At 43.5% G+C, this 13661-nt stretch overlaps 1 protein-coding gene across 4 annotated transcripts; it reads right to left on the bottom strand.

The window, feature by feature from the left end:
• Window positions 1-2355: 2355 nt before the first annotated feature.
• LOC106587658 (cytoplasmic polyadenylation element-binding protein 1) lies at window positions 2356-12190 on the bottom strand. Of its 4 annotated transcripts, none has more exons than XM_014176242.3 (12): window positions 12084-12190; window positions 11588-11759; window positions 9450-9686; window positions 7687-7919; window positions 7160-7424; window positions 6965-7078; window positions 6689-6793; window positions 6129-6265; window positions 5164-5362; window positions 4734-4828; window positions 4202-4282; window positions 2356-3975 (listed from the first exon to the last, which is right to left on the bottom strand). In XM_014176242.3, exons 1-12 carry the CDS (start codon window positions 12096-12098, stop codon window positions 3865-3867), a joined length of 1764 nt encoding a protein of 587 aa, XP_014031717.1. In that variant the 5' UTR covers window positions 12099-12190; the 3' UTR covers window positions 2356-3864. The 4 variants fall into 4 exon arrangements, with proteins under 4 accessions (XP_014031717.1, XP_014031718.1, XP_014031719.1 ...); XM_014176243.3 differs by having other exon boundaries at window positions 6704-6793; XM_014176244.3 differs by having other exon boundaries at window positions 11639-11759.
• Window positions 12191-13661: the final 1471 nt, after the last annotated feature.

The raw sequence follows: 13661 nt of genomic DNA, 5'->3' as shown, positions 1-13661 counted from the left end.
ACTAAGTCAGTCCTCTCTAATAAAAGAGCTGAAGGCGGTCTGGAAGTGTTGGACTTTGACATAACACTCAAGATCAACTGGTGGAAAAGATGTTTGATGAATACTGATTCAATATGGTATTTCATTCCAAGTAATGCGTTTAATAATTTGGGAGGTCTTCAATTTTTACTGAAATATAATTATATTCCCTAAAGATTACCCGCTATATTGGCAAGGTTTCACCAACAAGCTTCAATGGCCTGGATAATATGTTTCCTGCACAATTTCTCCCCACAAAGCTCTTTTGTGGAATAATTCAGGCATAACTTGAAGGAATAAGTCATTGTTCTACCCCAGCTGTCATGAATATTGACTTTGTTCTTGTTTGACAAGGGTAATATTTTCACATATGAACAATTTATAACATTTAAAGAGTTTCCAATACCTTTCAGAGAGTTTATTTCTGTGATCAAAGCCCTTCCCAGTGGTCTAACGACACGAATGAATACCAAAGCTAAGATGAGTTAAGATCAAAGTTTATCCAGAACTCAGATTGGAAGGAGAAATCTTGTTGCATTCATTCTTCCTTCACAAAACCAACATTTTTCTGGAACATGCTTATTCCTGACATTTAATGGAAAAAATGCATGGTTAAGGCCTTACAAATATTGTATACCAAACAGTTAAGTGCACTTTAAAATTTTACATAAGATATATCCATGTAATTCTATGATATCCAAATTTGTGGCTATTGATATCTGCATTCTGTGAAAACGGTGAGAATCTGTCTCATTTGTTCTTTGAATGTAAATTTGGGTCAGAATTCTGGAAAAACCTTGCAAAATGCTTATTTCCCATTATGAACACTGCCCATATTTTTTAAATTAAGGATATGTTACTATTGCAATGTTAAGACCATTGAAATGAGTGATTTTTTTATTTATTCTTGTGGCCAAATACTTTACACAAACAATTCTGCCACATCTCTGGCTGTAGAGGCATATATGCCATCACAAGGCACATGAACAGGTTCGAGCAAACACAATTATCACAACACAGATTATATGGCTTTTTTGGGGGGGGAGCCTTGGCTTCCTCAGTATTTTACCCACGCACCGCTACTGCACAGCTCACCCATCTAACACCATCCCTACCCTGAAGCATGGTGGTGGCAGCATCATGCTATGGGGATGCTTTTCTGCAGCAGGGACTGGTACAGATAAAGGGAACAATGAGCCAAATCCTTGACTTGAAGCTGCTTGAGTGCAAAACGACCTTCGACTGGTGCGAAGATTCACGTTCCCGGGACAATGACACCAAACATACAACCAACGCAACGCCGGAACAGCTTCTGAACAAAAATGTGAAAGTCCAAGAGGCCCAGCCAAAGCCCAGACTTGAATCCCATTAAAATCTGGAAAATTATCATTCACCACCCCATAGAATTTATGAGCTTGAGAAAATTGTCAGAAGAAAAATCCCAAATCCACATGTGCAAAGCGGATTACATACCCAAGACAACTCAACACTGTAGTCGCTGCCAAACATGCTTCTACAAAGTATTGACTCAATGGTGTGAACACATGTAAGATATCTATTTCAATTAATAAATGTACAAAAATGTCAAAACATATTCTCAATGTCATTATGAGGTAGTGTGTAGACAGGTGAGAATCTTTTTTTTTTACCCCTTTGTGGTATCCAACTGGTAGTTAGTCTTTACTCATTGCTGCAACTCCCGAACTCGGGAGAGGCGAAGGTCGAGAGCCGTGCGTCCTCCAAAACAACCCAACCGCACTGCTTCTTGACAAAGCCCACTTAACCCGGAAGCCAGCCGCACCAATGTGTCCGAGGAATAACTAACCCGGACGACCCTTGGCCAATTGAGCACCACCCCATGGGTCTCCGTCGTGGCCGGCTGCGACAGAGCCTGGACTCAAACCCAGCATCTCTAGTGGCATAGCTAGCACTGCCTTACACCACTTTCACTTGGGAGGCCGAGAATCTTCTTAACCACTCTTTTATTCAGGCTGCAATAGAGAATGTGGAATAAGGGGTATGAAAACTTAAGGTGATCATTGTGGTACCTGATGAAAACCGCTTGTCTATCAAAACGTTGGTTATTAAATGATAGCATCTGAGCTCCTACAGTGTGCAGCTCTCCTTCAGCTTGTAATGGCTCATGGTTACACTACTTACATCAAGAAACAGCTGGGGGTGGTGATCTGAGGTAACAATGATTGCCTTGAAAAATAACTTCAAAAAAGCTCTATCCCTTTAAATCTACTTATTTCTAACGTCAAATCATCCAAGAGCTATGCACACATTCATGGAAATAATCACAAGATTTTACTATACAAGACCAGAAGCAACAGGTAATGCTTAAACACCTTTATTGTGCCCAATCTGAACATTATCCACATCAGTAAGTAGCAGCAAAGAGACCACAGTGAGGTAGACTTTCAAAACTCTAAAAAGCAGCTGGGCTAAGACAAGCTCAGCATGAGTAACTTGATGGGGGAAAAGACACTTAGTCTTTGGCACACAGCTTAATATGCATATATCCAACAGGAACAAGGAAGGCGATGGAGTAAGAAAGCACAGGGAAAGCTGTGTTAGGTCTACTCAAGCTCTTGGTACGTTTTTAGCAAAGTGGAAGTTCTACATTCAACAGGAAACAAGCAGCTGTTCATATCTGGGCTTAGGGCCCCTCTGTTGATGTACAAAAACAGTGATTACAAATCACTGCCACCCTCTCCTAAAGTGCAAATTAAAAAGTGCAACAATAAAACTGTAACTTACAATCAAAACGTCAATGTCCGTTCGTCTCAGTAAAGATCCATCCAATTGATTGAAAAACATGGAAACCCAGTTGAAGCAGTGTCCAGTAACGTTGGGCTTTATGAACTTGCCCAACACCACAAGAAAAGTAATGCTTCAACACCTTAATCTGTACCCATTCAGTAGAACAGGGGTAAGACAACCCTGGTCCTGGAGGCCACAGGTACTTCATGTTATATATTAACCAACCTGGAAGACCAGCTGTGTTGAATTTAGGAAATCATTGAACAGATCAATTGGTCAGGTGTGGTGCCTATTGGAACAAAATCCTGCAGACCTTGCGACACTCCAGGAACAGGGTTGCATACCCCTGCAGTAGAACATCATAGGGAGAACAAATCTACCACCAGCCCCAGACTAATACTTCAGGGTGAGGAAAAACCAAGGGGAGGGAAAAAAATTAAAAAGCCGCCAGGTAGAATTCGGTTCCAAATTTCCTTGTCATGACTTAAAACCGTTTGTGTACAAATTAGTAAAAAACTGCGTAAAAATGTCTGAAATGCGACTGGTTAAATGAAGCCCAACTCATCTTCCAAAGTAAAAAACACCAGCTGGCTTGCACAGGAAAAACAGTAAGCCAACTGGGGGTGGGGGGGAAGGGGTGGAACTATTTGAAGGCACTGTATGGTATCTACCAACGAAAGGCAATGAGACGTGCTCTCAATATGCAACGCATGTAAAACTAAATCAAAAAACTTAAGGATAAGAAGAAAAAAAATCTAGGCATTTTCATCTACTTCTGAACCCTGGCCTGAATCATCCTCTCATCTGGCCACAAGTCAGGGAAACTGCATAAGGAAGTGTGGGGCCCCTGACTATCCCAACAAGGTCACTGTGCATAGTGCCAACGTGAACAAGTAAACAGCAAAAAGTAGCAAGTGCAGCAGTAGACTTCTCTACAGTGTTTCTCCCCCAGTCCTGGTGGGAGTGCCATGGTGCCCCTGGTGTCGGGGGCAGCTGGACACTCGTGCTCTGCGGACCCCCGCTGTGTGTCCTCACCCGTGAGGTGTGGGGCTCTCCGCCCCCTCGCTGGACTCCTCTGCTCTAGCTGGACTCCCTGTTCTTCTGGTTGCGCATCAGGGGCCGGTGGTTACTCAGAAGGTCCATGGAGTGCTGCCAGTGCCAGCAGGAGCGGCAGTAGTACTTAAAGCAGGCCTGAGGAGAACACAGGTAGTAGTGAGCTTACAGTGTGCACTGTGGTGAACATGCGTGTGTATCATTGATGTGTCTAACCAATACCATTAAACTGAATTTACACAAATGTATGCTTCTTGAATAAAGGCTTAATAGGAGGCCTTAGTGGATAGATACATACTTGAACATGATTAGTCCAGATACAGTTGTAATCCTAGCTTCACATCAACCTAATGTCATACCACACCTGGTCCCTGCAGAAGAACGGCCCAGGTTGGCGACTGCACACTTGGCACATGGAGTCCTCCAGGTAGGGGTCAATCTGAACCTGAGAAGGGACATCAGTGCTTATATTCAGACCATTGAGAGAAGGGCAGAATTACCCTTCATTACAATTATTCAATGATAATATGCCATAACACTTAAACACATGTAACATGTTGGTCCCATGTTTCATGAGCTGAAATAAAAGATGGCAGATGTTTTCCATACGCACAAAAAGCTTCTCATTTTGGCCACAAATTTGTTTACATCCCTGTTAGTGAGCATTTCTCCTTTGCAAAGATAATCTTTCAATACACAAAAATATTGTGACGAGATCCTGATTTTTTAAAGGTGTCTAACCAACAGATATCTATTCCCAGTCATGTGAAATTCATAGGTTGGGCCTCATGTGAACTGTAACAGTAAAATTTGAAATTGTTGCATTTATATTTTTTGTTCACTATAGTTGAAAGCAGTCAATGCTGGTCAAGTGTTTAAAACTAGACGGCTCTTACCTTCTTTGTAAACTTGGGGGTTTTGATCTCTACAAACGCTGCACACACAGCCTTCAGGTAACTGCGCTGGTTGTTGAAGGTGACGCGCCCAGAACCTGTACATCATGAAGGAGTGATACCATTACACCTCCACTGGACCCAGCCAGCCTACAATGCAAGGTCAAACCCAGACAGCAATAGGCTACTTCTCAAATTTGTTAAACTCTTTACCTCCACATTTATCGCAAAATGCTCTACAGATACCCAGCTGAAAACTTAGATGGCAAGCAATGCGGAGGCAGTACCTGTCAATGTACATTAGACCCTTAATGACTGCTGCATTTCAGACAGTTCAACACACCCCATAGACATTCACAATGAAGCTACATCAACCAATATAATCCTACATTCAAGGCTAGTTGCCGCCAGTCTTTCAACAGTAATATCGCACCTATTGGGTACTTGTGCTTGTCGGTGTCAATCCCAGCGTACATCACTCCGCCGAACAGGTCATTCATGATGCTGGCCAGGGCCTCTGCGTTGAGCATGCCGTGCAAAGCGCCCACAAACACAGTCTTGCTGGGGTCCAGGCGCTGGGAGGGGCAGCGCACGTAGTTACTGTCAGAGATCACCCAGGGGATCACTTGCACCTGTGAGATCAGAGAGGAGGAAGAGGGTCAAGGGGTGTCGCAATAGTCTAGCAGTGTTTGTTCCTTAACATTTCAGATATGTTAAATGTTTGGATATCCTGTTAACATGAATTTACCTCCAAGCTCTTTTCCACTAAACCAGTGGTTTTCAGAACCTCTACAGGGGACCCACAGAGGTTTCATTATTTTGTTATACCCTTAACTGGCTCATTTACTAAGCTAACAATAACTTTTAATGATTGCCTAAATTATCCATGGTATGACATTTGATTTAAGACTCCCTGAAAGACTCCCTGAAAAATTATATATATTATATATATATATATATATAAAATACAAATTGTTTGATTAAGCATTGAATTTGGCATTCCTGCTATTAGCCCATAGAAATGCTTTGAATAACAGATCCACTACATGGAACAGAATTTGCCCACCCCCCCCAAAAGAGGAAGTTTGTCTATAGAGACATTTTTTGCATGCATTACCCTAATTTTAGGAACTAAACTATTTTCATATATACAAAAAAAAATTCACTTCTAGGTACCTTCAAATAAATCTTGAGGCTTGTGGGTGTACATGTTTGATAGAGACTCAAAATGTTCAGACAGAGAAGTTTGCAGATCTCTAGTTTAAAGACACATTTTGATTGAGATTTTTTATGTTTGATTGAGGCTCACTTCTGAGAAAAGGGGAAATAATTTAAATACAGCAGTTTGTCAAAACGCCCTGGCTGCGGTCACTAGGACACACAAGCACCCCCACTCACATCCTTGCAGCGCATCCTGCGGCTGGACATCTTGAAGTAGTATTCTCCGTTCTCCTCAGGGTGGAGCAGGTCCTGGGTGCAGGCCTGGAGCAGCGCACGAACAGACTTCTCGTTCTCAAACACAAGGTAGACATAGCCTACAGCAGAGCACAGCAGAGCATCAACACCAGGCTAACTGACACTGAGTTTGCTAGTCTATTAGGGGGTCAAGAGTACTGGTATGTTGTATGTGAACAAAGACATTCCATTAAGTGTTGCTCATTGTTTATTCTGAATGGTTAGTGAGTCCTCAAGTGATACGATCCACTGACCTCCATTCTGAAGGCGGCAAGGTGAGCAGTATTCTCACACTCATTATCAACACGCTAGACCAAGAAACCCAGAATATTACACTTCTTGCACAAATAACACATGTTTGTGTGGGGTAGGGTTTGTGGGAGCCATTGAATGACCAAGTACACTTGTGTCTAAACTCACCATCCCACTGTGTGCCCAGTGCCCACCACTGTGCCACCTTAGAACCATAAGGAAGAGTAAATATCCTACCAGCCTGTCATTACCTTTGGGCATATTACCTTTGGGAGGGCAACGAGGATGCTTGCCATCCTTACCGGGCCACTCCACACTCAGAGGGCCGTAGCCACTGAACGTGTTGATCAGACCAGCTGGAGAGAAAAGGGTCAGCAGTCAAAGACCAGTAATAGGTCAGTTAAACAGAAACAGTGTACTGTGAACCAATTAGATTCAAGATTGTTTAACATTTCTCCTCTCCAGGTTTGCATCTACTAAAATAAGATAGCCAATTTAATGCCATGGAAACGGTGAAGCAGCTGTACCTTCAGTGATATCCCAGGGTACTCCTCCCAGGAAGACCTTGTATGAGTACAGAGGGTTCTTGTTGTTGCGGGGAGGAAGTTGTCCACTCCAGGTGAAGGTGGCTTCATTTACAGCTGAAGGGAAAGACAGCTGGTTAACAGCAGTAGAACGTGTAGATTCAAAAGAAAGCTGAGCGTGTTAACATTATCTCATACCAGCTGCCTGCCTGTGCAGACGGGCCTCCCTCTCGATGCTGAAGGGGTCATCAGGCGTCTCCAGCAGGTCCAGGCTGGGCCATATTGAGGCCCCGGGCCAGCGGCGGGACAGGGCCGTGGCAGAGCTGGTGGCGCTGGGCGGTGGGGTGAGAGGGGAGCCGTGGTCCTGGTAGTCCAGCCTGGAGCCCAGAGAGCTCAGCCTCATAGAGTCCTTCTGCATGTTGGACATGAGGAAAGGTAGGGGGGGAGAGATCCTCAGGGAGGACTGGTTGGGAGGGGGTTAGAGATAATGCTTCAGATCAGCAGAAAGGACAGATTTCCATAAACTACAGCAAAACAAAATATCACATGACCTTGATCAACAAACTAAAACTCTGACCCTAAAAATAAACATGAAATCTAAACCATAATCATTTAGTGGAATGTCATTTACAGTGACATGCAGTTGACATACATCAATTTAAAGCCACTTCCAGTTTACAAACGTACGTACACCCCCCCCCCCCCCCCCCAGTACAGACGCTTACGAGCAGGTCTGAGAGGTGGTCCGAGCCGGAGCTGAAGCCGCTGGTTTCAGAGTCTACAGGGCTGCTGGAGCGCGAGTCCAGGAAGGAGCGCGAGTCCAGGCGGCTGGTCATGCGAGCCATGCCAGGGAACTTCTCCAGGAAGTCAGCTGCCGTGCCCATGGGCTCACTGGGGGGGTTATAGCCAAGGGGCTTACCCAGGATCTGGCCCAGGGGACTGCCCAGCATGTCCAGCACTGAGACCATAACAGAGTTTTAGTCAGATCTTACAACTAGCAGCATCAGAGGCTGAAGCTGAGATAAGGCTATTCAACCAGCACTAGCACTTTTCTACCCGTTAATCAATTTCAAATTGTTCAGAGTCCAGAGCTCCCAGATTAGAGCATACAAAACAGCAGATAGTTACATTAATCTGATATTTATGTGACCCATTGGTAATGTATAGGCAATCCACAATGTTGTACGACCCACAATGCCAATAACAGGAAAATATTCTGGGAGCCCATTTTTACCTACTAGTTACAAAATGGATGCTTTCGAGTGACCAATTGTGACTGACAAACCATCAGGCCTTAGCATAGTGGCCGTCTGTCCATTCCAGATTAGAATTCTGCCACACTGCCAGTTTTTGACTATGACTAGAAAGACTCAGCATTTCAGCTGATTAGCCAAGCACCGCCATTTTAAAATGCATGACTTAGTTTCCATTGAACTCCTGGTACCAAGATGTTGAAAGGACAGATAATACACTATAAGGCAAAAACCAGAGAACAAGGTTAAAACACTCACGTTGTTATAGTTGCTATGCAACCTTCCATAATGAAACTACAGGTCTAACACACAACTAGTATGTTACCATCCTACAGCATTAGAACTTCATTGGTTGTAAGGAGCTAGACAAGCCCCGATCATTGGGCTGATCTGACAATGCAGACTGGATCAGCTGACAACCACACCAAATATTTACTGTGGGTCTGTAGCTGTCCCAGTGGGCTGAACATGAGGCGCTAAGGGAATCTAACTACTGGCCCACTTAAGAAGCCCCATTCAAGGCAGTGCTGTTAACATGTTTCTGGAATGTATGGATATGTTGACACAATCTCATCACAAGAACTGGGTCAGTACAAAGTGAGATGGAAGCGACACAGTGGAGGCAGGGTAATGTCATTAAGCTAAAACATGGAATGAGATTCGACAAAACTAATAATTATGTACAAGGTGCTTGAGGGAAGTATATTCAACCTCGCATCCTGAAGGGAAAATGCTGAATTTATGTCAATTAATTAGTGAATATCTGAAAAACAAGTTAAATTGAAGTTCACCCTGTTTGGGGATATAAATAGCAGGTTCACAGACAACGAACAGCCTCATTCTCTGCAACAGCCAGATGAAAGATCTAAATGTAGGGATTACAATGGCTCAGTATCACTAAAATACTACAGACCAAACCCAAGAGAAACCTCCAATGCCAACACCTGAACTGAAGTCATTACTGATAATGCAGCATAGTGTCTCAAAGCCAGAGCAAGTTACATTGACACAATGCCACACAAAACCGAACTAGGCTATAGAATTCATTAAATCCAATGTGAAGTACCAGACTAGCAACTAGCAGTCTTTTCCCAGCACATTGGAACAGGTGGTACAGTAGAGTAACAGGACAGCCAAAGCCTTTATGTTAATGTACTTCCAGTCTTTACTTAAATGTACACTTTGTCAACAGTATAGTTCAGTATTCACTACAAAGGAAGTATTCCAGTACTCACTGGAGGTAGAGCTGGTGTGGGCCTGGGAAGCGGCGGTGGTGTGTGTGTCCGTGTCATGGCTGCTCCAGGGGCGCTCCCAGCCGGACAAGCTAAGGGACTGGAGGCCCAGGCCCAGGTCGTTGACATCTGGCAGGCCTCTGGAGGAGCCCTCGTGGAGAGAGCTTCCGCTGCCACTGACACTGCTACTTGGGAAGAGCATCCTGCTGCCCACTGCAGCCAGGTCCGATTCTTGCAGGTCTGTGGACGAACGAGGAGAGAGATGAGCTAATAAACAGTTAAGCACCCTGCATCTGCCCGAGGGAAGAGGACACGAGAAGGCGGGGGTGTCGAATGAAATGGCTTTGCTTTCCCAAACACAAAATCTTACTGATAGAAATGAAGTCAGACTGTAGCAACCCTTCCCTGCATGTTGATCAGGTGAACCTGCTGCGACTGTGCCTGTTGCAACTGCCATGCATTTCCATCTGAATCACTGACCGACTTAGCATGTGACCGGACTGCTGATTCACTCGCACCCCCCTGCTAATGACATCAGCTCCACCACCACCCCCCCCTTCCGTTTCCTCTAACTGGGTAATGAAAAATTCCTGTTGGAGATATTCTCAGACTCCCCCGGCACAGCGTCTGTCAGCGATGGCAGCCAGCCGCTCCTGCTAACAGTGGCTCTAGCCTAGTTTCCTGAGTGAGCTGGCAGAGAGAGATGCAGCAGACAGAGGGAGAGAGTCATGAGCAGAGAGAAGGTGGGGGACCGGCAGAGAGAGAGGGGTGTGGTAGTATTCTAGCTGCAGGGTAGGAGGGGGCACTGAGAGCAGAAATCCCTGGTGTATTGAGCTGGCTGGCTCACCCTCCCAGATTTGCCAGTGTCACAGAAGCTATAGTCGCAGCAGCTGACTGATCAGAAGTAGGAGGACAGAGTGATTTGCACTGCCAGCTTGCCCCATTGCACTTCAGGGCTGGACAGCCTCCAACTGCTATCTACAGTCCTGATTCAGCAACATGGCAGGGCAGAGGAGATGGGTGGTGGTTGGGTGGAGGAGGATAGGCCATCATTGAAGCTTTGTTTCTAGCTGGATTAATATTGCCAGATTTAGAATGCATCATTTACACCCGATGTCAAGGAGGGATGATTGTTGTAACCTTTAAAATGTGAAAGTCATAATCAACCTTGTAAATCGTTATGTTTCAGCATTAAAAAAACAATACTAGCCTATGATAAAACTTAAAATATGCCCCAAGTCTGGTTACACAGTTGTATGGAAGGTTCATAATAAGGGCTGACAAGTTGGGTCAAAAACCATTGGTGCCAACTGAGTTGAAGCCATACAAATAAAAGTGTAAGACGTCTTGCAGCCTGGTCTCAGATTAGACGTAACATAGTAAATGTAAATCCTGATTGCAAAGAATATTACATCACGTTTGGTACAGTTACATAAAACCGATCTAATTTAAGGTGGTTGGTCGGGGTGGGCGTTTAACATGAACGTCTAGCAACCCAAAAGTTGCGAGTTTGAATCTCACTGACAACTTTAGCATTTGAGCAATTTGCAACTACTTACTACTTAGCAACTACTTAGCATGTTAGCTAACCCTTTCACTAACCCTAAAATTATCACTTTTAGATAATTCTTTAACATACCTCACAATATATAATCCGAAAGAGGTGATGACGAAAAGTAACATACTAAATGGAGTCTCAGATTTACACAGAATACAAAATGCTCTGAGACCAGGGTGCATTTTGGCATTTTCCTTATATTAAGAATTGAGCATAACAATGTAACAAGTTATAAACCAATTATCTTTTCAATTCATTAGAAACTACAAAGAGGCCAAGCTGGGTGGGCTAGTGCATGACTGATTTTAAAAGAAATATATCAGGTTAAATACAGAGTAGAATTGCAGTGTCTGAGAGTCTTGGCAAAGACCTCAAGCTCTGGAAAGCTTAGCCTACAAGTGCTGCAATACTGCAGCATGAATCAGCTGTTCCCACAATTATGACAAAGCTGTGGTGTAGACTACAAAAATCCATTAAAAAAGGGAAATTGTATGTTTATTATGCTAATAGTTTTCCCTTTACTGCCATTGATTACAAGCATAACTGTGTCATCCCGAAGTACACGTGCAGCAAGAAAGTTTACCGGTCAGGAGCATGTCTAGCTTTCCCTTGGTGCCGGATGTGGTGCACACACCAGTAAAATCCAGAGAGTTGCCCAGCATGGTGTTCATTCTACGATATATGTCCGCGTTACTGCAAGTGGACAAGGCCGCAGATTCTGGTGCCCAATTGTCATGGGATCGAAGTTCGTCTCTCTAGAAATGAGAACAAACTTGTTAAAATATCAGTTTGATGTAATTCAAGTAATGCATGTTAACATTTGAAGTTAAAATATATGGCTTCGTAGGCTACATCGATCACCCTGGATAATACATATTCTAGGTTCATTTTCAGGCCAAAAAGTCTCGATATTGGCTTTTTGTCCATTTTACATAGATTTAGGACTAAACCTATTAGGCTAGCAGTAGCAGACTACTTTTAATTGTAGCCTAGGCCTATATGCTTTTCGTGTGCTACTGTTGTTTGAAAGACAAAAACCATTGAGCGAAAAAACAACTACTCGTTGGTGTTTTTCTTACCAATGAAAACGCCATGGTAGGAAATATCTAACAGAAATGTTTCAAACAACCGCCACTCATGTCGAGGTCATACTTATGAATGTAGTCGGTAGACAATTATCCACATTGATTAGGAAAACGTATGCCTATCCAATCAGGTGATTTGGGCGGTACCATTGCCAAGTACTTTCCCTGCGTTCATAACCAAGTGGGAAGATGGAATTTACCGCATATGGCCAGGAGAGGACACTGCCCCCCTCTCATTGAAGCCGGTGTACCTCATGCATTGTTAGCAGAAAACAGGATCCCCATTATAAGTGAATGGAAAAATTTCAATCTTTGTGGTCAATCTCCGTGTAAATATATATATTTTTTCAAAGACAGTCATGGTGCCAATAATTGATTCTAATACAACAGATGTATGTCCTTGAACCGATTATTATAAAATTGCACATAGAAGAAGCTTTATAAGGATAATTTAGTTGCTAATGGCAGCCTCAGGTATAAGGTCATGTAAGGCGGCCCCAGCAAAATAAATAGTGGGGGTACGCAGTTCCAGTAAAACACGAGCCTACCAAAATAAACTGTAGGTTACTACACTATTATTTATCATTACCGCATGTCAGAGGCATGCTAAATTAGTAAATTAGACTTAAAAACGGGTGGTATAGCCTACACTCCAAAATGCAATGTGGTTCGATGAGAAGACTGCCATTTTGCCAAGGCAGAGAAGAGTGGCTGACATCGAGACTTGCGCAGGCAACAGTGGACGCATAAATTCTGTCCTAATGACATACGCCAAATGTCATGACCCTTTATGGTGTTTTGTGTAAAAGATGTCTCGTTCTATTCACCACTGTTTGGAGGCTGGAAATATGTTGCGAGTGGATGAACGTGTGGAGGTAGCCTAGTAAAGGAGCCCTTTGAAGTTATTGATAATCAGATGAAAACATAATGCCTGCTTGTGTTTATGCCACACAAAAAAAATAGCACATTTTAGAAGTTCAATGACAAAACTTTATGACTTGGCCCACATCGATCATTTTGAATTAATATAATTATATGATTAGGCCCATACAAATTGGTGGTGCATGCGCAGAGTGTGCACACATATGAGGTCCCGTACCGGGAAGAAATGTAATCTACTTGTCTTCAATTTGAGTTCGTCAATGAGAGGAGGCAGCGCTGAGCTAGCCTGTAACGTCACTTCCTGGAGTGGCTGAAATTGTGCATGTTATTTCCGCGTTCAAAACAACTGGGAAGTCGGAATTGGGAAATCGAGCTCCGGCTGGGAAAAATCTATTTGAAGGGTCATCGAATTTGGGAATTCAAGTCTGGAACACTGCTTGTTTACAGAGCTCAAACTTTCCGACCTGAAGATTACTGACGCCATGATTTGACATCGCATATTTCCGAGTTCCCAGTTGTTTTGAACGCGGCATATGACTCCATGAGACTCCAGCTTAACCAACTTCATTTGGCTTCAATGCACTATCGAGTGTTCACAGGGTGAATGGTGTCATGTGATCGATGGCTTTGTCCATTCATATATACAGTCATTGCATACGACTGGGAAAAATCCACTTGAACTAGTAATTA

The sequence above is a fragment of the Salmo salar genome, chromosome 26 (genome assembly GCF_965601325.2).
Source record: "Salmo salar chromosome 26, fSalSal1, whole genome shotgun sequence".
Taxonomy (NCBI): Eukaryota; Metazoa; Chordata; class Actinopteri; order Salmoniformes; family Salmonidae; genus Salmo; species Salmo salar.
This window is presented reverse-complemented; position numbering and strand designations above follow the sequence as displayed.

What these genes read in the sequence shown, in the direction of transcription:
- LOC106587658 (XM_014176242.3), bottom strand. An exon ending in ACCCTGGGATATCACTGAAG is followed by an intron (nt 6,794 to 6,964) that starts GTACAGCTGCTT and finishes TTTTCTCTCCAG; the next exon opens with CTGGTCTGATCAACACGTTC. An exon ending in CAAGCACAAGTACCCAATAG is followed by an intron (nt 4,829 to 5,163) that starts GTGCGATATTAC and finishes CATGATGTACAG; the next exon opens with GTTCTGGGCGCGTCACCTTC.